Source organism: Sinocyclocheilus grahami, unplaced genomic scaffold (assembly GCF_001515645.1).
Source record: "Sinocyclocheilus grahami isolate Dianchi unplaced genomic scaffold, SAMN03320097.WGS_v1.1 scaffold32.1, whole genome shotgun sequence".
Lineage (NCBI taxonomy): Eukaryota > Metazoa > Chordata > Actinopteri > Cypriniformes > Cyprinidae > Sinocyclocheilus > Sinocyclocheilus grahami.
Window position 1 is genome coordinate 839,267 of NW_015505211.1, and position 23,429 is coordinate 862,695.

Below are 23,429 nucleotides of genomic sequence, written 5' to 3' on the forward strand. Positions count from 1 at the left end.
CTTTCACCGTGGACGACGCGGAGTCCAGCCCGGGGTTGTCACATGTGGTTGCCACTCCTTCGTCGAATCCGCCGGGTGCGCCGTTCTCAACCCCGCCGCCTCAGCTCACTCTAGCCCGGCCTCAGCTCACGTTAAGCCGCGGCTTCCGCTCACGCTAGGCCACCGTGTTTTTCGTTGTGAAAGCGAAACTACTTTGTTTGGTCTTCCAAAAGAGGACACGACTACAAATCAGTGGTTAAGTTGTATTTACAACACTGTTCCAGAACAGTTTAACCCAAATATCCAGATGTGTGCAGCACATTTTATGGAGGACTGTTTACTGATCCTGGAAGAGTAGACTACAATGACCGACTCACAGTCTGTAAGTACGTTTTCAATTAAAGGATTTGCCAATGATGATTCAAACACGAGTTTTGTGCAGTGTAGAGTAGCGCTTGTTGTTTGTCATTTCTCCGATCACAAATGCAGGCAGAGTTTTATGTTTACGCGGCACAATGCAACGCAACGCATAAAAAGACATTACAAGTCATTATAATATAGTATCGTGAGGCCTCTGGTGATTCCCACCCCTAATTCATTTGATCTAAAGTGACAGTACAGACTTATGTTGTTACAAAAATATGTATTTCATATAAACGCTGTTCTTTTAAACTTTCCATTTTTAAAGAATCCAGAAAAAAAAGTCTAAGCATTACCAAAAACTCTGTATTGGTGCATCTTTACTGAAAATGCTTCTCATTGACTGTCCAAAAACCACCATAAACCGGTTTAAATCAGGTTCCTTCCTGCTAAAAGGGACAGATAATCATTGATCTATTTCACATGTCTGCAGGTCTTGACCATTAACCCAAACACAAGCAACTTTCAAGCACAATGTAAACTGATGTTTGCAAGCATTACTGGTAAGGGCATAAAATAGATTGTTATTGACAACAGCAATTGCACATTTCAACAGAAACAGCCAAAGCCCTGCATTACAAAAATAACACACAGTCTTGCAACAAAGCCCTTTAACTGTCAAACGGCACAACAAGATTAACAGGGGGAAAAAATACAAATCAGACCTCACACACGCAGTGAGAAGAACAAAGAGGAGCTTTGCGCGTTATGCAGAGCAGCAAACCACCAGCAGTGTAAACCAACCCAAATCTTTCTCCTTCAATAAAACAAATGAAATAACACCAATTTCAGGTGACCTAGAAATGTCTTTTTATCACTAAACAGAATGTGTTTGTACGAGACCCATGTTGTTTTCTGGTAGGCATCTGGCACAATGTGTGACTGTCTGATCATGTTGCTTGACTGTTGTGGTATCCAAAGTCTGTTTAAAACTGAGGAAACGGCGGAAGCTACAGTCTTCAGACACGCAGTGATGTCAGAGGAAGCCAACAGCAGACATCATCTCCTCCAGTGCACTCAGTTCTCTCGGTGTCGATGGGATCCAACATGTTTTCAAAGAACCTTTTCTCTGAGCGGCTCAGCTCTGTGGCCCGAGGGGTCACACTACACACAGCTTGCCAACAGAAGATTCCTGCTCTTAAATGCACGGCTCATGTGCCTGACAAACAGCTCCAGTCAAACCGCAAACACACCACCAGTGTGCTTAAGAGTCATGGCCTACGTGACACCCGGACAAATACTAAAAGTGTTCATCACAACTTGTGCCATTATGTTGGTGGGAGACTCTCAGAAGCTGATCTGTAATTACTGCATCTGACGGGCTCTCATTATACTTGGCTTACTGCTCCAACTAACACTAGCAGACATATTAAAGGTTCAATGTGTAATTTCTATACTACATGGAACAGTTAGTTTTATAGTGGCCCCACACAGAAAAAAAAAAAACTTAAGAATGATCCAAAATAGGTTTGCCCAATATTTTAGAATGATTGAATAGTTGTCAAACAAAACAAAAACACTAGCAGACATATTAAAGGTTCAATGTGTAATTTCTATACTACATGGAACAGTTAGTTTTATAGTGGCCCCACACAGAAAAAAAAAAAACTTAAGAATGATCCAAAATAGGTTTGCCCAATATTTTAGAATGATTGAATAGTTGTCAAACAAAACAAAACAAATAATTAAATAGCTAAATCAAATTTGGTTGTAAAAGAAAATAAATAATGGTAATAATAATAATAATAATAATAAATAAATAAATGACCATTGGTTGTGAAAGAAAATAATAATAATAAGTTAGTAGTAGTAAATAAAATTTGGTTGTAAAAGACAAAAAAATAATAATTTTGGTGGAAAACCCATCTCAATTTTTTAGAGCCACTAGTGCCTCATAAAACAAACTTCTGTATACCGTCTTATGTTGTAAACCAATATATGGAAGAAAATACTCTTAGTAAAGACATCGCTTCCCTTTTACCTCAAATCATAAATTTAAACATGTCATTAAAGCAAAAATGTCGGTATGACTATGAGCCCTAATTTTGTAGCTTGAAAGCCCGTCAGCCTTCAGCATAATGGGTTATCACCAGCAGCTGTCTTTGAGCTATGCGGTAAACAGGTAGCCCTCGCGAAAAAACCCAGAGGAGGGAGAGAGAGAACAGGAAGAAAAAGGAAGGGAGAGAGAAGCTGCCAGCACAACTCACACCACAGAGAGACTGGCAGACGGGGGAGGGAGCGAGAGAGTGTAGCAGACGATTGTCAGAGGAGGAAAAATTAGGAAGAAATGAGCCCTACAGCAATTACCCTTACAGACAGACTACAGCTCCTTAATTTCTATGCAAAAAAGATCAGAGAGAGAGGAAAGGGGAAAAAAGTGAAGGAGGGAGGCAAAAGGGAGAGAGAGGAAAAGCAGAGGGGAGGGAGAAAAAGAGACAGAAAGTAGGAGGGAAAAAAGACCTTATTCATGTCTCGTTCTGTGGATGCCCCTGGATAGAACCGACATCAGCAAGCGCCACCGATGGGAACAGAGAGAGAGCAGCAAGGGGGAGGGGAGGCGATCGGACATTTACATTAAAATAAAGGGCCGTGGTCTACCAAGGAGATGCTCATTTACTCCAATGGCAGTTCGGTTATTCCAGATCATTCCATCACATAGCAAGCGGATCGCTGGGATTGGCTCTCTCCCACGTTCCATTCAGAGTCGGGTAAAGTTGCCTCTCAAACATCAGCCAAATGGCCTCCTGTCTCATTACATCTCTGAAACAGCACTCCATGTTTTCTTCCACTCGCTCGGTGACAAGGCTTCAGAAGATCCGTCAAGTTCTTCCTTCACTTGCTCTTCCCTTGGGACGGGAATGATTAGTTAGCAGACAGGAATGGCACTTGCCGCAAAATTTTAAGACTTTTAACAAGCTGCAGATCTGACGAGGGGGTAAACTATGAGACGAAACATACATGGATGGATAAACATGTGGAGACACCAACATCTGAGCTGAAACAGCCCCAGACAAAGCCTCTGAGTTACACTATTGTATTAACATCCAATCACAAGTGGGCCAAGCTGAATACAAATGTAAACGTGGTAGGGATGTAACGGTATGAAAATTTCTTATCACGATTATAGTGACCAAAATTATCACGGTTATCAGTATTATCACGGTATTGTTCAAATGTGCTGGAGATGTTAAAAAAGTACCAACACATAAATCACTTCAAGTTTTATATTTAAAAATCAACAAACAACTAATAAAATGACTTTTTGTTGCATAATCACTAAAACAATAACATTACCAATGATGTTCGGATTTTAAATGACAACTTGACTGACAACAGTTTAATAGCATGTTGAAACATCTAATCTAAATGTTCAAATAAAGCTTTGAAAAAGTTTCATAAAAAGGTAAACCTCACATTTCAGCCTTTAAATAAAAGAAAAAAAGATACAAGTCAAAATGCTAATTGATTAATAAACGATTATATGTATTTTATCTGCTCCATAAATAATTCTAGATAACTTATCTGAATTGTTTAAATGTGTAGAATCCACATAAGCTTGTTTTTCCATCAACTAGTAAAATTAATCTAAATGTTCAAATAAAGCTTTGAAAAAGTTTCATAAAAAGGTAAACCTCACATTTCAGCCTTTAAATAAAAGAAAAAAAGATACAAGTCAAAATGCTAATTGATTAATAAACGATTATATGTATTTTATCTGCTCCATAAATAATTCTAGATAACTTATCTGAATTGTTTAAATGTGTAGAATCCACATAAGCTTGTTTTTCATCAACTGGTCGAAATTTACAGCAGGGCATGCAAATTCAGGCTGTTTTTGGCCAGACAAAAACTACACCAGGCTGTATGTAAATATAAGTCTCTGTAAATCCACTCGCTGACAGCAGGTGGCGCTTATGGAAAAGCTGTTTCCCGTAAACTCGTGGACAAAGCAATATTGCGATTAAGAACACTTCCTTTAACAAAATGATATCGAATCGTTTCTGAAGACAGTCAGAACCTTCAGAGGTATTCATATAATTAATTCATTCATATATTCATTTGTATAATTCCCTTAGCGCTCTTTTAAAACCTCCCAGCTTTTCCGCCCTTTTTCACTTGAAACGAAACTACTCTGCGTGCTGTGCACACGTGAGACTGTTACTTAAAACTGTGCTTTATGCTGGACAGTATTTATTTATCATGAGTTGTTCAAATCGCGGTAATCTAATACGGTTTTAATCATAATTAAAAGATGAAACGGTAATACTAACCGTGGATAATTTTATCATGATTTATCGTCAAACCGGTAATCGTTACATCCCTAAAACGTGGTTCAAAAAAAATTGTGGATTACATTATTAAAACCACACTCAACGAAAGTAAAAAAAATCATGTGACCACACTGTATTTGTAATGTAAACACTAATGCATACATTGATTAAAAGAAATGCAGCTTTGGTGAGCATAAGAGACTTCTTTCCGATATTGTTTTTTTGACAGCTGATTTATTGGAAAGCATGGTGGCCAATGGCCGATATAATTGTATTTATTTTAATTAATATTTAAGAAATTTGAAATCATTTGAAAATGTATTTAAAAATAAATGTGTAAAATAAACACACTTATACTTTAGATGACCATGTATTTTTCACAAAAAAATAAATATTTAATAAAACGTCAACATTGTAACCAACAGGGCAGTAAGTAATCTGGGAAGTTTGTGTGCATTGGGAATCATATTTTTTTTAAATAAAGCCAAGGTACCAGTCATTTTAAATGCCGCACACAGTGAAAATTACATGAATATGGCAGTGGGGCAAATGGATAAATCGCAGTATAATTTGAAATCACGAGTTAAAATTGTCGATTGCGCATCTACAGTGAAGCTGAACTCTCCTCCTGTCCGCATTCAATTCACACAGACCGACCGTCACGCAGAGCATACGGGATCATGCAGGATACAAATGCACACTTCACAAGATCTCAACTAGATTCGACTAAGTTTGCAAGGTTTGTGAAATTAAATGTTCATTAATAGACATTCAAAGATTTGCGTATATGCTGAATGCTGACGGCAAACGAGACAGTATTATAATGTTTGCTTTTCTATTACTAATATAAAAGCAATCGTTATAATAATTTTTTGTATACATTTTAATTCCTTTGTTTAACCGTTCTGATTATTAGACATACTTCTGTCCGTGGACAGAACTGTTAACGATGACAGCGAACAAGAGGGAGAATGTGAGCACTGTGTGCCCACATGTGTGCTGCCGTTCTCAGCGCCTCAAACGCATCGGGCAAACAGGAAAAACTTATCGGTCGATGCCGATATTTGAAAAAATGCCAAATATCGGCTGATATATCGGTCGATCACTATTTGAGATGCATGTTAACACCAGGTGTAAACCGAGTTAACAGCTGATACAGAGTGGAGAATATGGTGATGCAGCTCTAGCCACTATGTCTAATGCAAATCCTCAGATTTTCAAGCTTTTATGAGTCTCCTGTGATGTATTTTTTACACAAGATTTAATTATGGCAGGACACATGAATTCCAGCCCATTCACTTGCTTCTTGAAACCTTCTGAGACATGTGTTCCTCAAGTGAACTGTACAACAGAAGTGATAGTGCCATCTTTCACTCTCTCTTTCCCCTTTAAAGTCTCACTGGACCTGCTGTTCACGGATTCACACCTTCACTGCCAGGGTGCCAGTAGGGATCTAAATCAGGTGCTCTGTGGTCCAGCGCAGGGGAATATATTTACGCGCATGTGTCTTAAGAGATTAAAGTTTATTGCATCCCGTCCGCTGTGTTTGTATGAGAGCCAGCAGAGAGACGACCGCATGCGTGTTTGTGAGAAAGACATCAAGAAGTATGTGTCAAGAGAGATGCTGAACGAGCAGCAGGTTCACAAGTCTGTTACAAGGAGAGACGGTCAAGTCGCTATGACCCTGCTGATCTCAAGATGACCGCAAGCATAACATTTAGTCCTGAAACAGGCTGCTTGACACTTTATCTGATCCTGAATTAGATGAACAGAGAACCACAGATGCCTACAAGAGGAACCAATTAAAAGTACACCGCTTAATGCAACATTTGAAAATCTGGATTAGCACTTGAATAAAATTAAACGCAATTTCATCTGCAATAAAATTAACACTTGAATATAGCACTTCTGACAGTTTCCCCTACAACTTTTGAGCAATTAAAAGACTTCCTTGACTTTTCTTGCTGTTCACGAGCAGTAAACTCTTACCAAATAAATATTTTAGAGCTAGGTTTAACTTTATTACTACTAAAATTTATGATCACCCTAAAAATCATTCAAAATTTTCCTTGATATTTCTGGTCTCCAGAACTGTGGTAACCCTGTTCTGGAGACCAACAAGTGAAGAAAGAAACAAGAGGTGTCAAGAGGAAGAGAGAAGCATATGTCTGACTTCTCTGAGAGTAATGTGTAGGGATGTAATGGTATGAAAATTTCTTATCACGATTATAGTGACCAAAATTATCACGGTTTATCAGTATTATCACGGTATTGTTAAAATGTGCTGGAAATGTAAAAAGTTCTGACACACAAATCGTTTCAAGTTTTGCATTTAAAATCAACAAACAATAAATAAAATTACTTTTTGTTTGCATAAACACTAAAATAATAACATTACCAATGATGCCCGGATTTTAAATGACAACATAACTGACAACATATTAGTTTATCTAATAGCATGTACAAAATGTTCAAATAAAGCTTTAAAAAAGTTTTATAAAGTGAAAGTGATGTGACATGTGGCCAAGTATGGTGACCCATACTTGGAATTAGTGCTCTGCATTTAACCCATCCAAAGTGCACACACACAGCAGTGAACACACACACACACAGTGAACACACACCCGGAGCAGTGGGCAGCCATTTATGCTGCGGCGCCCGGGGAGCAGTTGGGGGTTCAGTGCCTTGCTCAAGGGCACCTCAGTCGTGGTATTGAAGGTGGGAGAGAGCGCTGTACATTCACTCCCCCCACCTACAATTCCTGCCGGTACGAGACTCGAACCCGCAACCTTGGGTTACGAGTCGTTTGAATTATAAGTGGCAAATTGACTTCCCCATAAAATGGTAATCCTCACATTTCAGCCATTAAAGAAAAGTTTTAAATCAAAATTATAATTAATAAATTATATGTATTTGATCTGCTCCATAAATAATTCTAGATACCTTCTCCGAATTGTTTAAATGTGTAGAATTCCACATAAGCTAGTTTTTCACCAACCAGTCAAAATTTACAGCAGGGCATGCAAATTCGGTCAATTTTTTTTTGGCCAAACTGCACACAGACTGAATGTAAATGTAACGCTCTGTAAATCCACTCTCTGACAGCAAGTGGCGCTTATGGAACATTAGAATTAGAGTGGTTTCCGTAATCTCCTTGGACAAAGCAACATTGCTACTTATTAATTATTACATAGAGCGAAAATGAAAACAAAATGCTATCAAATCTTTTATGAAGATAATCAGAACCTTCTGATGTACATTTATATAATCAATTCATTCATATATTCCTTTGTATAATTCCCGTAGCACTCTTTTAAAGCGGTCATATGATGTTGCTAAAAAGAACATTATTTTGTGTATTTGGTGTAATGAAATGCGTTTATGCGGAAACATAAAACCATGTCTGCGTTTGTGATGAACAACAATGACGAATGAAATGACGAACAACAAGCGCTACTCTACACTGCTCAAAACTCGCGTTTGAATTATAAGTGGCAAATTCTTTAAATATGAAAACATACTTACAGACTGTGAGTCAGAAGAGCCAGCATTGTAGTCTACTCTACCAGGATCAGGAAACAGTCCTCCATAAAATGCGCTGCACACATCTGAATTTTTGGATGAAACTGTTCTGGAAGAGTGTTGTAAATACAACTTAACCACTGATTTCTAGTCGTGTCCTCTTTTGGAAGGCCAAACAAAGAATTTTCGCTTTCGCAACGAAACACACAGCGTCTTCACAACATGGCGGTTGCGGTGGCAGCAACAATAAAGTTACGCCTTCTTTCCTTGCGTGAACATTTTGGCGGCATTATGCAAATCTTCCCACATTGTGACGTAGACATGTGGGGGCGTGTTTAAATGAGGCATTTTGGGAGGGTGTGGATCAGTTTTAACTTTTATAAAGAATATCTCTTTGGGTTTGAGACTTTAGTCTTTGCAACTTTAGGGATCTTATCTGTTCACGAACAGCTTGTAACACTCCAAAGAGAAAGGAAATCGCATCATATGACCCCTTTAAAACCTCTCAGCTTTTCCGTCATGATTTCACACAAAACGAAACTACTCTGGGTGCTGTGCACACGTGAAACTGTTACTTAAAACTGTGCTTTATGCTGGATAGTATTTATTTATCCTCAACTGTTCAAATCATGATAATCGAATACGGTGAATGAAACACTAATACGAACCGTGGGGAATTTTATCATGATTTATCATCAAACCGGTAATCGTTACATCCCTAAAACGTGGTTCAAAAAAATCGTTCCATCCCTAGTCATGAGGCACAACTGGGATGCAGCCACTATAGCAAACATCTCCACAAACGAATGAAAAATACAGCAATATCTCTTGTGGAGAGGGATATTATAGAATGGGTGAATTGGTCATTCTTTTGCCCATAAGGCTCCATTTCTGTCCCTCCTCCAGCACAATGAACGGTAATGAGGGAGGATCAATAGACAAAGGAAAAAATAAATAAATCGCCTCTTCCTATTTCTCTATATAATCCCATTTTTCTTTCCTTCTGTTTCTCACTGTAAAAGAAAGCATGAATAAAGATGGGGCAGGTCCATCTCCTTGGTCCATAAAGGAAAGGGGAAAAAAGCATGGAAAGAAAGGTGGAAAATGAAAGCTTTTCCGCAGACGTCCATGATGCTCTCTGCTCGTTCATGCTTCGATGCTCTTCATTATTCCATCCTTCAAAGAGCTTAAGAAATAAAAATGAGGCAAAACTTCTTCGATATTTCCTATTTCTGTCTTTTATCAAACCAAGGGATTTGCACTCACACACATCAGATGAGATGTGACGGCATCACACAGACTCCACTGCCGTTTCATACAATGCAACACTAACCCAAAACAACAATAACCCTCAGGTAAGGGTTAGCAGAGCGAGAACTGATCTTAAAAGAAAACACAATTATAAAGGCATTTCACATCATTCCTGTCACACAGATCTACAAGTGATCACTTCTACAGAGATTAATCAAACACCTTCAGACCAGTCGGTTCAAACACAAGTAGAAGGCTCTTGATCTATTTTTGTCACTCTAACAGCTCTTGTAAACATTCAAATGATTGTAACATGTATAAACTTAATGGCACACTTTTTAGGTTAATCCGCAAGCAACAGACACTGACTGCTAAACTGGGACTGTAGAAACAATAATCAAAGACCTTTGCTTGGGCCTATGGCACATTCTGATGACAAGTAACTAAAATGCACATGCAAAGAGTGTGTGGGTGTGAGAGAGGAAGGAGGAGGAAGAAATTCAGAGAGACCACAGTTGATAGAGAAAGAGAGATATAGTGGGCGAAAAGGAAAAAAGAAACTGAAAAACGCAAAACAAAAGGACTTTTCGTTAGAGTCAGTGAAACATAGTGAGCTGCTTACCTAGACAGCACGAAAAGGTACTTTGTGGTGCCATGATACCATATCACCACATCTTTTTTATGTATATATCAACTTGATACAAAAGCACCAGTACTTGCTAAGTTGGCAGCTGGAACAAACTCAGTTGTGCTAAAAAGCTTACCTGTCAGTTCGTGGTGGATGAGTTCAGAGAAGTTGGGATCGTCACCCCACCAGAAGAGCCACAGCTCCCGGCGTCCCTGCCTCTGGCTCCGCCTCCACACGCTCAGCACATCCGCCTTCAGACAGCGGCTGAAGCTGCAGAGGATGGGGTCCTCCTCGGTGACCGGGAACAGGATGGGTGCCGAGGTCGGACCTTGCCACACGTACCTCTTCCATTTTATCCCTGTCAAATCAGCCTGTGAGAAAGAGAGATTGTGTTAGCTTTTGTCAGTAAGGCTGCTCACCACTGTCGAAGAGACACACATATTCAGCAGCATCTAAAAGTCTTAGTGCTGATCTATTATCTGGTTTTAAGACCGAAGATAAACGGCATTGATGTGATGGAACAGATCCTAGACCAGCAGCGCTCAAGCTATGAAATTCTTAATGGACCCCAGCCCAGGAGTTAATCCTGCCTTAATGATCTGTTGTATGCTCAGCCACACTCAGACCGATACAGATAGGAGAGATCAGAAAAACAATGAGTGAAGCACAGGATAGATAAAAAACGGCTTTAAAAAAAATAGTGTTTTTGAAGACCAAAGCAAGCAGGCCTTCAATACAAAAAAAGCAAAGAAAACAGGAACAAAAAATATGGAAGGGAATAAAAAAAAATCACATTATCAGAGCACAAATTAACAAATAAAACATGGAGTGATGTTATTATGCACATCCTTAATTGACTTAGCAGGACAGGTCATGCAGACCTCAGCTTTTATAAACCTAGATGGCAGCATTTATAAAGTGAACAGAACAAAAACAACCATTAACAGTTATAATCTGAAAACCCTAACCACTGGCAAGCCTAATGACTAGGGGTGCTCCGACTGATCGGCTACTGATCACTATTGGCTAATAATTGCTTTGGGAAGTTTGATCGGCCATCTCTGTAAAGGCTGATCTCAAGCTGACGACATGCCAGCATGCTGTGAGAGATTTGGCATGACATGCAGCGGCACTGTCTCAATCTCTGTCCGGCACAGGTAAAATAATTATAATGTTGAAGGTGAGGTACAATTCATATTTCTTTATTAAATTACTAACAAAGTAATTTGAAAACTTTGTGAGCCATAATTTCACAAACAACACGAGTGAATCACCGCACACTCTTTCTTTCCCTCTCAAAATGCGCAAATGGCTTCAAATTACCACATCGTGTCTGCACTATAAACTAGCTGCACACTGCACAGTTGACACAGGAATTGTCACTTGCACAATCGAGGTAGTGTCGCCTCATCACCAAAGGTTATCATTTGCATTTCTTTTTAAGTTTTGCCAGTGTTTAAACCATTTAGCACTCACGCTCTCTCCTAGAGACGGTGTGCTCACGCACACACACAAGGCTGCCTTGCATGCAGCTCACAAAATCAGGCTTGCGCTGTGTGTAAGCTATTGTGCAGCAACTGCCCCATTGTAAAAACAAATATGCACTGCATGATCAAACATATACTAGGTGAGATAATTACATATATCGTATCAGCAGATGCTGCTTCAAAAATCCTGATCGGAGCACCCTTAATAAGGACTGTGTTTTACTCTTGTGCATTGCCAGCTAAAAACAGAGATGAAAAAAAACAGTTGTTCGCAGTTATGTTCACAATAATGCTCATTTGTTGCAAAGTAAAACTTGTTGCAGCTGTTGGAAAATATTTCCATCTGACTTAGGAGTGCAGATCAAACACCTGCAAAATATGCAAAGAGAACATCTGCAGAGGATGCGCTCAAAAAAAAATACAGCAGCAAAAGCTGTTACACACTAGTTACTGAAACTAAAAATGGGACAAATCTAGCGGTCGAAATTTAGACCGTTGACAGCTGACGGGGGGGGGGTTTCGGGTCAGAATGGCCTTAAATGTATAAAGAAGAAATTGGCAGAAATGTAAGAGGAATGTAAACAACCTCATGAAGCACTCCACTTTTCCAAAACAACATTCTTGTTTTCCAAAAAGTAACTTTTTTTGATGGAATTCAAGATGGTTTAAAATTAGAAATGACCACAATATGCAAAAACATCAATGGAAAGAGTGTGTGTTTTAAGGGCAGGAGTCATGTTCGGCTTGTAGAATCTGTCTCCTTTGAATTTCCACTTAAACTTGAGTGGTTTGTTGGGTCATGGCCCTCCACATAACTTCTTCCTTTGTCACAACATCTCACTAAAGTTCACTAAAGTTTTACAAGAACTCTGAGCGCTGCCAGGAACGACAGCAGATGCATCTCAGGAGAATCAAAGCAAACAGCTGAGCTACAGGTGAAGTGACACCAACAACCTCCTTGAGACGCACTCCATCTCATGGCCCGAAATTATTGGATGCTTTCTCTGTTGCTCTCACTCCCAAGAGATGCTTATCAATAGCGTCTGTCTCACATTGCTTCAGCCACTCAAAAAAGTCAATCAGTGCCCAAAGACCAATAGCCCCTGGAGACGATCCAATGACAGGAAAATAGCTTCACATGTACTCAAGATAAAAACTGTGCCTGTTTTCAATCCATTTAACTGAAAGATTTCATCTTTAAAAGATTTTCACAACCATAACGACCTCACTAACCCAACTAGTACAACAAAACGTGAAATGTCAATCTCAGGAAGCCACAATTTATCTGCAACGTATTGCATGAAAATGTGCAACCGACAACATTAAAGCTCACCTCTGGCAAGCACTTTTTCAAGACAAAGTGAATAAACAAACATTTAATACAATCTTGTTGGCTAAAAAGATGTTGGCTGATGCTTATTAAAGTTCATTGCTCAATTTCAATATCATATTTACTCCACCTGCTTGGCTAATATTATGCACTAAAACTTAGATGAGCATGTGTTATGAGGCAGCAAATGTGTGTGCTGAGGTGAGACAGAGTTTCCCATGAGCCGAGCCTTACAGTGGTGTGCTAAAATTACACCAAGCAAAACAAAACGGGGTCAAACACTTTAAGAGCTTACATGTACAGAGAAATATGCAGATGGGCTGTTTTGCATGATCATATAGTGAGGCTTTTATTATCTGAACATTTCACAGACCTCACATAAAACAAAAGTAAATGACATTGGGGGAAAACGTGAGGAGGAGAAAAATAAGTTGGCACACCTGTAACAAAATTTTAAAAAAGGCCTCTTCCAAGACTGAGCACACAAAAATGAGTTTCTGGAAAACTCCAACTATTCATATTCAAATCATCAAGCAATACATTCAATAAAGTGTGCAAACAAGCTCTCAGTGGAGCCATCCATCTTCAGACAATATCAGAGATTGTGCTGTGGCAGTAATAAAACAGAGCAGGCATTAAACTGGATAAGCTGAAGTTATATAATTCACCACAATGCCTTGACACTGTTCGTGAGTGTGTGTCTGTGCACTTGTTTTGTTGTACTATTGAAGGACACATTTCTGAAAATGTCAAATATAGCAAAAATTGCATACACAGAACAAATAACGTCTGTTTTCAAATCTAAAAATGCAGGGCTGGTCCATAGTAATTATAATTAGCTTCATCTCGGAACAATATAAAAGTCAATGGGACACTAGTATGTGAGTAAAAGTGTGTGTGTTTAGAGAGTAGAAAAGTGCCGTAAACAACCCTGCAGGCTCCAGGAATGCCCCATTCCCATATTTGCCAATAAAGCAAGAAGTTGTTAACACATGCCATCCCCATGGAAGATGATTAACATTTTTTTTTTTTTATGTTAATGTGTTTTAAAAATGCTTAAAGAAATGTTAGTTGTTCATTGCTAAAGTCGCACATTTGAGAGACACAAAACGCACGTTTTTGGAGAATGACACAAAATAAGTGTGGAGACGCGTGTAAACATCTCTGTAAACACCGCCGAACATAAGAACGTGGAGTTTGAAAACTCCCAAAATAATATATACAAAATAGCAGAGTAACGTTAATTTATACTTGCACAAAGTGTTGCTAAAAGGGAAACTTTAACTTTCATTTTGTCAACACTCTTCGTTGCGTGCAATTTACAAACACACAAAATCAAAACACACAGTAGGTTTGCGTTAAGCCATCTGCTGCAAAACTCTACAAACATGTAATCTCTTTAGAAAAGCTTACAAATAAGCAAATAAACAAGCAGCATGTGTTTGTATCACACACATACACTGGGCCCTGATCCTGTTCGCTCTCTCTCTCCGCTGGGGCTGATGTTAGCAGGCTAGGCGGCTAAAAATGGCTGCTCTTTCCTTTTAGTTTTTAAATCTCTTACCAGATAGAATAGATTGGAATGGCAGTCCTCCAAGCTGGCCCCGTTCGGTACGAAACAAGAACTCATCCTTTCACTGCGCGCACGAACATCCCATCATCGGGCTTCCCATGGAAAAAGAAAATGAACGTTTCTCCGAATTCGAGTCGAATGTGAACGGAATTATTTTTAAACAATCGGTGGGGGAATGGAATTCAACAGCCCCATTCGATCGCTCGCGCCTCCCGCGTTCAGCCCGAATTAGTATTTTAAAAAGAACGGCCTCAACCGTCGACGAGGCTGTGAGGGAATAGATTACATTTAAAAACAGAGGAATGTGTTGTTAAAACAGAAAAAAGGAGAGCAAAAAGAGGCAACTCTCCCCCTCCCCCTTGGCTTAAAAACGGTTTTAGCTTTAAAACGACTCTCTTATACCACCATCCCCACCGAAAGCGGTTTAAAAACGAAAAACATTCCGCGGTAAAAGCGTCGAAATGTGACCAGAGACTACATGAAATGGCTCATTTTCATTTAAAAGCGTATACTCCGTCTGTGTTCCTGCTGGTTTCCATTTGAATTCATGGATTCCTTTCTCTAATGGCGGCCACAGGGAGAACTCTGCCTCCCGGAGCCCATTGGCTGCTCGGCGGTCATGAGGGGCGTGGCAACACTGTAAGTGACGGGCGCTGCCGCTAGGGGCGCCGCTGAGCAAATACACTTACAACTGGCAGACTTTAACTCTGCGCCACCTAGTGGTCACTTAACCCATTTAATACCCAATTAAACTTGCATGTTATTTTAATATTTTTCCAACAGGCAATTGTGGGGAAAAGAAAACAATAAAGAATAAATAAATGCATATTTCCCTTTTGTTTTAAAAAAATTGTTTTGTTTTTTCATAATAATACTTTAAAAATGTAAATCAATCTTTACTAATTCAATTGGGTCTGGGATTTACAATGATTTACATATTTAGATCAGTGGTAATACTGCATTAATTTTAGATGTCAAAATATTGCAAATTGTATATTTAAATATATATTTTAAATATTAAAAGTACCCCATATCTGTTCATGTGACTATTTACACCAGCAATGTTCACATTAAATCAAAACAGTCTTGACTTGTATTTAATAACTCTTTGTGAAAATCATCAATAAGAAACTCATTTAATAGAAACTTTTAAATAATTTCAGTCAGACATGGAAATGGTCAAACATAATAGGTTGAAGTAACAGCATAATACAGTTACGCATCTCCTTGAACATGTTTTTGTTTTTCCACGGCAAGAGGCACATTTTTTTTTCAAGAAAATATATAATATACAGTGGAGTGTTAGGCGTAGTTAGACACGCAGCTGGCTGAATGAGATTACTTTCACTCAAGAGTTTAAGTGAGATGAATTCCCATGGACGTAATAATCAGATGCCAGCTTCATTCGCTGCTTTTCTAATGGTATAGTGGTGTTTGTCTGCCTGAAGTGCATTTAGAAAATGAAAACTTCATTGACGAGCAGACAAACCTATTAGCCACATTGGTGCTTCACAATAAATTAGTTTAGGTCTATAGATTTGTACAAATATTGAAATAATATGCCCACTAAATTAAACACTTTTACTTTAGATAATGCATATTTGTCAGTGGTAAAATTATGAAGGCTTTTGATGTGAAGGGGAAGGATGGACCCAAAGAGAATTAAGTGGATTGATGGCTGCACTGATTTACAAGGTCATGCCTACAGTAGATCTGTCAAAGAATGGCAGCAACATCTCTCCCTCACACGCTCACATATTCCCATTGTTCGTCCATTACATACATTTTTTGTAACATACGATTATTTAAAAATTGACACATACAATTTTAAATGTTTATTTTTTTTATATTTTTTAATGTTCATGTTAATATTTATTGCCATTTTTAAGAAATTGTGATAAATTCTGAAAGATTTCAAATGTAATTAATGTCAAAGTAACTGCACAGTAGTTACTGAGGGACTTGTGCATCTCCTTGAACATGTCTCACATATTTCTTTTGTTCTTTATCTCTAATTATGAAAAATGTTTTGATTATTTTTGTGTTAATTTTTTTTTATCAGTCAATCAATAATTAGATTGATGCATTTTATCCCTAGACTGTCCTACCTGCAAAGCTGATTCTCCACTTCCTTAACAGGTTCCTTTTAAAGTTTGTCTGATAGCCACACACACACACACACACAGACACACACTTTCACACGTTGTCACACATGCAGGGCACATGAGACATGCTGCTTGCAGACCCGAGACTCATCAGTGGTCAGTGGAATGTGTGTCAATAGGAGTTTCAGTGCCACAGTTCAACAGCAGATCTGTTTACACAGTTTACACAGGCTAAGTGGTGATATCCTTCCTGCTCCTTTCAGCAAAAGTAGAGTCAAGGAGGGATTCAGAGGTTCAAAAGGATAATGTGTGTAAATACAGGAGTAGAAATCATGTCACTCTGTTCATCTCTCTCTCCCTCTCGTACCTGCTCCCTTCCCCTCTCTCCACGAGCAGATGGATGAAAAGCGGCGGTATCACGGCTTCTTTTAGTTAAGCTGCAGAAACAGCATGAGATTAATAAATTCAATATGAATAGAGAGTTAATGAAAGGAGCCTCTCCCCTCCCTTTCAGCTGTGTTTTCTGCCATCTGAGGAGCCTGTAAGTAGCAGCATTGAAAAGCAGGAGTCAGCAGAAACAGCCCCTGGATCGCAGACAGACGTTGACCTCTGCAGATTCCTCTGTGGCAGCTCACTCTGTCATTCCTCTGCAGTTCCTACCAATAAACACATCAACACTTAGATCTGACACAATATGGGCACAAAAACACATTTTTTTGAAGTCAAAGTACAAACAGTTGAATGTTTGTACAACATTCAACATGAATTGCTTGAATTGACTCCAAAGCTAGTAGTATCGCTTAATTAAGTTAATTGATTGCATTATAAGGGGGAAACAACTGGGAATGTTTTCTCAAGCTCTGGTCCATCACCCACCCCCCAAATATTCACTGTAAATTCACTGACGTTGTTAATAAAACAAAGATTATTTGATAATTACAAGACAATACTATCTTTCTACTTCAAGATTTCACATTTAATTCAATGTTGCTTGCCTTTTCTGTAATTAATTGTGAAATTTACTAGCAATTTCTGAGTGAACATTTTTTATACACCAGTTTTTCATTGTACTAATCCACTTTAAGAAAAGATATAATATACAGACAATTACATATTCATGTATAAAGAGCCATAAAAAGTTGTCAAAAAAATTTCAAAAAGTTATTTTTTAAGATAAGATTAAATTAAATTAAATTAAATTAAATTAAATTAAATTAAATTAAATTAAATTAAATTAAATTAAATTAAAGGTACTAAGATTTTATTTAAAGAAAATAATAGTTTTATTTAACAAGAATGCATTAAATTGTTTAAAGTGACAGTAAAGGCTTTTATATTAAGATCTCTATTTCAAACAAATGCTGTTCTTACAGTTCATCAAAGAAGCTTGAAATATTGCAATTTCCATAAAAATTTTTTTTTTATTATTTCTGAAGGATCATGTGACACTGAAGACTGGAGGAATGACTTCTGAAAATGGCAGCTTTGTCGAATAAAATACACTTTTAAAATATATTCAAATAGAAATTAGTTATTTTAAATTGCCATAATATTTCACAATATTACTGTTTTACTGTATTATCAAAAATAAAGGACTTGGTGAGCATAAGAGACTTCTTTTAGAAACATTAACCCCAAACTTTTTAATTATACTTTTGAATGATATACTAACAAACACATGTTATGTGTGAAATATGTATTTAAAAAAAAAGTTGTCACCTTTTACACGGAAGCCAAGACATATTCCTCTGAGCTCCATCAGCACATGCTCAGGTAGGGGACAGAGCCCCTAAGATTAAATCCTTTTGACATTCAGTCAAATCTGCTGTGCACATTACAGATATAATATAAAGTAAAATCACTGAAAGATGTCAAATAAAAAAGATTAAAATAGCACCTCAAATTTAGAATATTTTTTGACAACTGTCTCTCGGGGGACTTGGGAACAGATACGCATCAAGCATTCTGTGGAATCCAGAAATAACCTTGTGTGCATCACCTCAACAAGCCTGCAGAAGTCCAAACATGCTGAGACATCCACAACCAACAAGACACTGAGAAATCAGCCACCCACACAATTTGGCCCTTCTTTTCCTCCGCTCGTCTCAAAGGAAAGAATCAATGACAAATGAAAACCACGGTCCTCTCTTAAATCAAAGCGTGCACACACTGCAGTTTCCACCTTGTGTCTGGGTAACCGTGTCCTTGCCAGGTTATCCTCAAGGACAGGCGTGAGAGAGGCAGGCCTGCGAGGAGGAGGGGGTAACCGGGATCCACGCGCTCGGATGCTGCCACAGAGGACATGGCCACAGGTTGGCCATCTGACCACAGTCGTACAGTGTTTCAACATGAGACTTGCTGAATGGTTATGTAGGAATTTACACAGCCAATACAACGAGAAATCCCCAACATCCAGCAAAAAAAAAATCATTGTAATTTCAATTGTAAAATAAATATTTTAAATTAAAGGTAAGTTTCTAGATTTAATGGGACATTTCATGTACACTGAAAAAAATTGGTGTAGAAACCATTTTTGTTTCACTCAGAAATTGCTAGTAAATTTCACAATTATTTACAAAGAAACAGCGAGGAATACACTGAATTAAACATGACATTTTTAAGTAGAAAAACTGAAAAAAGTAATTTCTTGTAAATTTATCTTGTGGAAAAAAATGTTTTTTTAAAGAGTGTAATTTGACAGTAAAACGGTGTTAAATATAAAATTTTGGAAGTAAAAAAAATGAAATTAAATTAAATTAAATTAAATTAAATTAAATTAAATTAAATTAAATTAAATTAAATTAAAGGTACATTCAAAAGCTTGGGGGCCTTAAGATTTTATTTAAAGAAAATAATAGTTTTATTTAACAAGAATGCATTAAATTGTTTAAAGTGACAGTAAAGGCTTTTATATTAAGATCTCTATTTCAAACAAATGCTGTTCTTACAGTTCATCAAAGAAGCTTGAAATATTGCAATTTCCATAAAAAAAAATTTTTTATTATTTCTGAAGGATCATGTGACACTGAAGACTGGAGGAATGACTTCTGAAAATGGCAGCTTTGTCGAATAAAATACACTTTTAAAATATATTCAAATAGAAATTAGTTATTTTAAATTGCCATAATATTTCACAATATTACTGTTTTACTGTATTATCAAAAATAAAGGACTTGGTGAGCATAAGAGACTTCTTTTAGAAACATTAACCCCAAACTTTTTAATTATACTTTTGAATGATATACTAACAAACACATGTTATGTGTGAAATATGTATTTAAAAAAAAAGTTGTCACCTTTTACACGGAAGCCAAGACATATTCCTCTGAGCTCCATCAGCACATGCTCAGGTAGGGGACAGAGCCCCTAAGATTAAATCCTTTTGACATTCAGTCAAATCTGCTGTGCACATTACAGATATAATATAAAGTAAAATCACTGAAAGATGTCAAATAAAAAAGATTAAAATAGCACCTCAAATTTAGAATATTTTTTGACAACTGTCTCTCGGGGGACTTGGGAACAGATACGCATCAAGCATTCTGTGGAATCCAGAAATAACCTTGTGTGCATCACCTCAACAAGCCTGCAGAAGTCCAAACATGCTGAGACATCCACAACCAACAAGACACTGAGAAATCAGCCACCCACACAATTTGGCCCTTCTTTTCCTCCGCTCGTCTCAAAGGAAAGAATCAATGACAAATGAAAACCACGGTCCTCTCTTAAATCAAAGCGTGCACACACTGCAGTTTCCACCTTGTGTCTGGGTAACCGTGTCCTTGCCAGGTTATCCTCAAGGACAGGCGTGAGAGAGGCAGGCCTGCGAGGAGGAGGGGGTAACCGGGATCCACGCGCTCGGATGCTGCCACAGAGGACATGGCCACAGGTTGGCCATCTGACCACAGTTGTACAGTGTTTCAACATGAGACTTGCTGAATGATTATGTAGGAATTTACACAGCCAATACAACGAGAAATCCCCAACATCCAGCAAAAAAAAAATCATTGTAATTTCAATTGTAAAATAAATATTTTAAATTAAAGGTAAGTTTCTAGATTTAATGGGACATTTCATGTACACTGAAAAAAATTGGTGTAGAAACCATTTTTGTTTCACTCAGAAATTGCTAGTAAATTTCACAATTATTTACAAAGAAACAGCGAGGAATACACTGAATTAAACATGACATTTTTAAGTAGAAAAACTGAAAAAAGTAATTTCTTGTAAATTTATCTTGTGGAAAAAAATGTTTTTTTTTGTTTTTTTTAAAGAGTGTAATTTGACAGTAAAACGGTGTTAAATATAAAATTTTGGAAGTAAAAAAAATGATCAAATCTTATAATTTACTGTGAATAAACTTAAGTTGACATTCCAAGAATTCTCTGTTTATCTGATGGTCATTTCTGATGTTTTTTGTTTCATTGTAAATGATGTACATCAGGGTTTTCTGTTATTTCCTGTTGTTAAATGAATGTTTATTAGATTCTTTTAGTGTCGTGTGTTAGCACGACTTGTATTTGTGTGTATGACATTGTACACCTTTTATATATTAGTATTTACCTCAGCTTGTAGAAAAGCTACTTCTGATCCACCTGCACTTCAAAAAACAAAACAACAACAACAACATTTTTTGGATAAAACAAGGAATATTTGGAGTACATTTTACAAGAAAATACTATTTACATTTTAATGTTTAATTGAATGTGTTAATTCAAGAAACTGTAAATTCGACACTCTTTTTTTTTTACAGTGTCCCACTTTAAATTGCTGTAGAAATGTAAGTTAATGTAAAAGAGATTGTTACATTACATTTGGAGTATTTATTTGACAGTATTTATGGAGTTGTAACTGAGGCAGGTGATGTCTTGCGTGTGACAGACTGTCTCTTATCAGAAAGGCCAGTGGACACACACATAATCAGTGAAACGCTTCTTGTGCACCAGGCCGCAGGAAAGAGTGAAACCGCAATAGCAAAAGGCACAATATAATGGGTGTTAACACAAAGAGCTATAAAGTGTGACAAGTGTGCGATAAACACTGATGATAAATAGTAATATGCTCTGTGGAGGATATGGCAAGGATGTGCAATCTGGCACTGTGTGTGCGCACGTGTGTGTAAAATTGAAAACGGTTGGAATCAATATGGGTATTATAGCATTAGGCATGGAGAGATATACCATAAACTGTTTCTACATGCACCCTGGCAAAACAATTTACACACTTGCTCAGTGCTTATGAATAATGCATGCTCATATCAGTGCTGCAGCAGAGCCCTGTACTGTAAGCTGCTTTAATAACTGCATGAGTAAAGTCACCTTTGATACTAATTCATGCTTACTTCATAGATATATGGTGATATAAGTGTGTGTGTCTGTCTTATCCAAGTTTATCTTTATGATATTACATGATATTTTACTGTCTGATTCTAGTTATTTTATGGACTTTACCTGCTTACATAATAAAAGCAATGATCATAATAATTGTATTTATATTTGCATTATAACTAAACAAGACTAACAAGAAAAATCTATACTAATAATACAACTAATAATAATTCATAATTTATGGACTTTACCTGCTTACATTAAAAATAACTATCATGTACATTTTATTTATACTTGCATTATAGCTTAACAAGACCAAAAGGAAAAAAAATCGATAATACTACTACTAACAATAATTTACAATAATTAATCTATTATTAATAAAATTTAAGAATTTCATTTTTTATTCATTTAGAATAATAACTATTATTTGTATTTATATTATTCTTGTTCTAAATATAAACTATATTAATAATAATATAAATATTTATAAGAATTATTAACCCAATAAAAATAAGAAAAATATTTCTATAATAATTATTAATAAAATTAATATTTAGAATAATGATAACTATTATTTGTATTACTATTATTTTTTATACTATTACAAAAACAACAATAACAACATCCATTATTATTATATTACTAATACTAGTAGTAATAATAAAAACAGTAATATAATAATAATGTCAATAACTAATTATTTATAAATATCAATTATACATAAATACTCATTTTTATTATTGTTGTTGTTGTCTAAGCGGGTAAGCAAAAACATCTCTCATTTCAGCATTTCTTCCTATTATTTAGATTTTATTTTTTATATAAAACTGTCACTCCCATTTGCATCATCAGGATGTTTATTATGTTTTGACAGTTACTTCAAATGCATTTCCACAGAAAACTTACAACTCATAAACTCCAGCTCTGTGAAAGTTTGAGAGCCCTCAAGCAAAAACATCAGTGTGTGTGTGATTTGAACCACCAACAGTCTGCAAGAGTTTTGATGAACAATTGAAGTGTTCAGTCTGTCTCTTGAACACAGGTCCACTGCCAGGATCTCCAGATCATGTTCAAACCATTAATGTGGCTCTGGTGATTTCTATCGCACAGACTGATTACATAACAATTACTTTTGCTCGAGGGACACTCGCATTCCAGCATGAAGAGCAGCTCAGAGATACGGGAACAGCAGTCAACCCATATTTCAGCTATGGGCTGCACAATCACACTCAGGTTTCCTTGAAAAGGCTAAACTCTAATAACCTCTAAGCAAATGGCTTTAGGGATATGGTGAAATACGTCCTCTGTGGGCACAATTCATCTTCCCAGCATTTTGTTTTCCAGCTAGCTGGTGCACAGAGGTTTTAAATGTCTTTTGCATGGTGGATCTACATTGCACAACTCATCTGTCAAGAGAACCTGATTATTGGTTTGTTTAGTTTTTTTTTTCTTCTTCTTGCGGATAGAACATTTGTTACCTTATCATTATACTGTAAAAATTCAGATTTCACAATAATTTCTTACAATAAAACA

At 37.0% G+C, this 23,429-nt stretch overlaps 1 protein-coding gene across 1 annotated transcript in view; it reads right to left on the bottom strand.

Moving 5' to 3' along the window:
- LOC107576664 (mediator of RNA polymerase II transcription subunit 13-like) overlaps positions 1 to 15,033 on the bottom strand; it is a 115,670-nt gene extending 100,637 nt beyond the window's left edge. The window contains exons 1-2 of the mRNA XM_016262810.1: positions 14,453 to 15,033; positions 10,208 to 10,442 (exon numbers count right to left, since the gene is read on the bottom strand). Of these exons, the coding sequence (XP_016118296.1) occupies positions 10,208 to 10,442; positions 14,453 to 14,518 (301 nt within the window). The 5' untranslated portion in view covers positions 14,519 to 15,033. The remainder of the gene's footprint in view (positions 1 to 10,207; positions 10,443 to 14,452) is intronic.
- Positions 15,034 to 23,429: the final 8,396 nt, after the last annotated feature.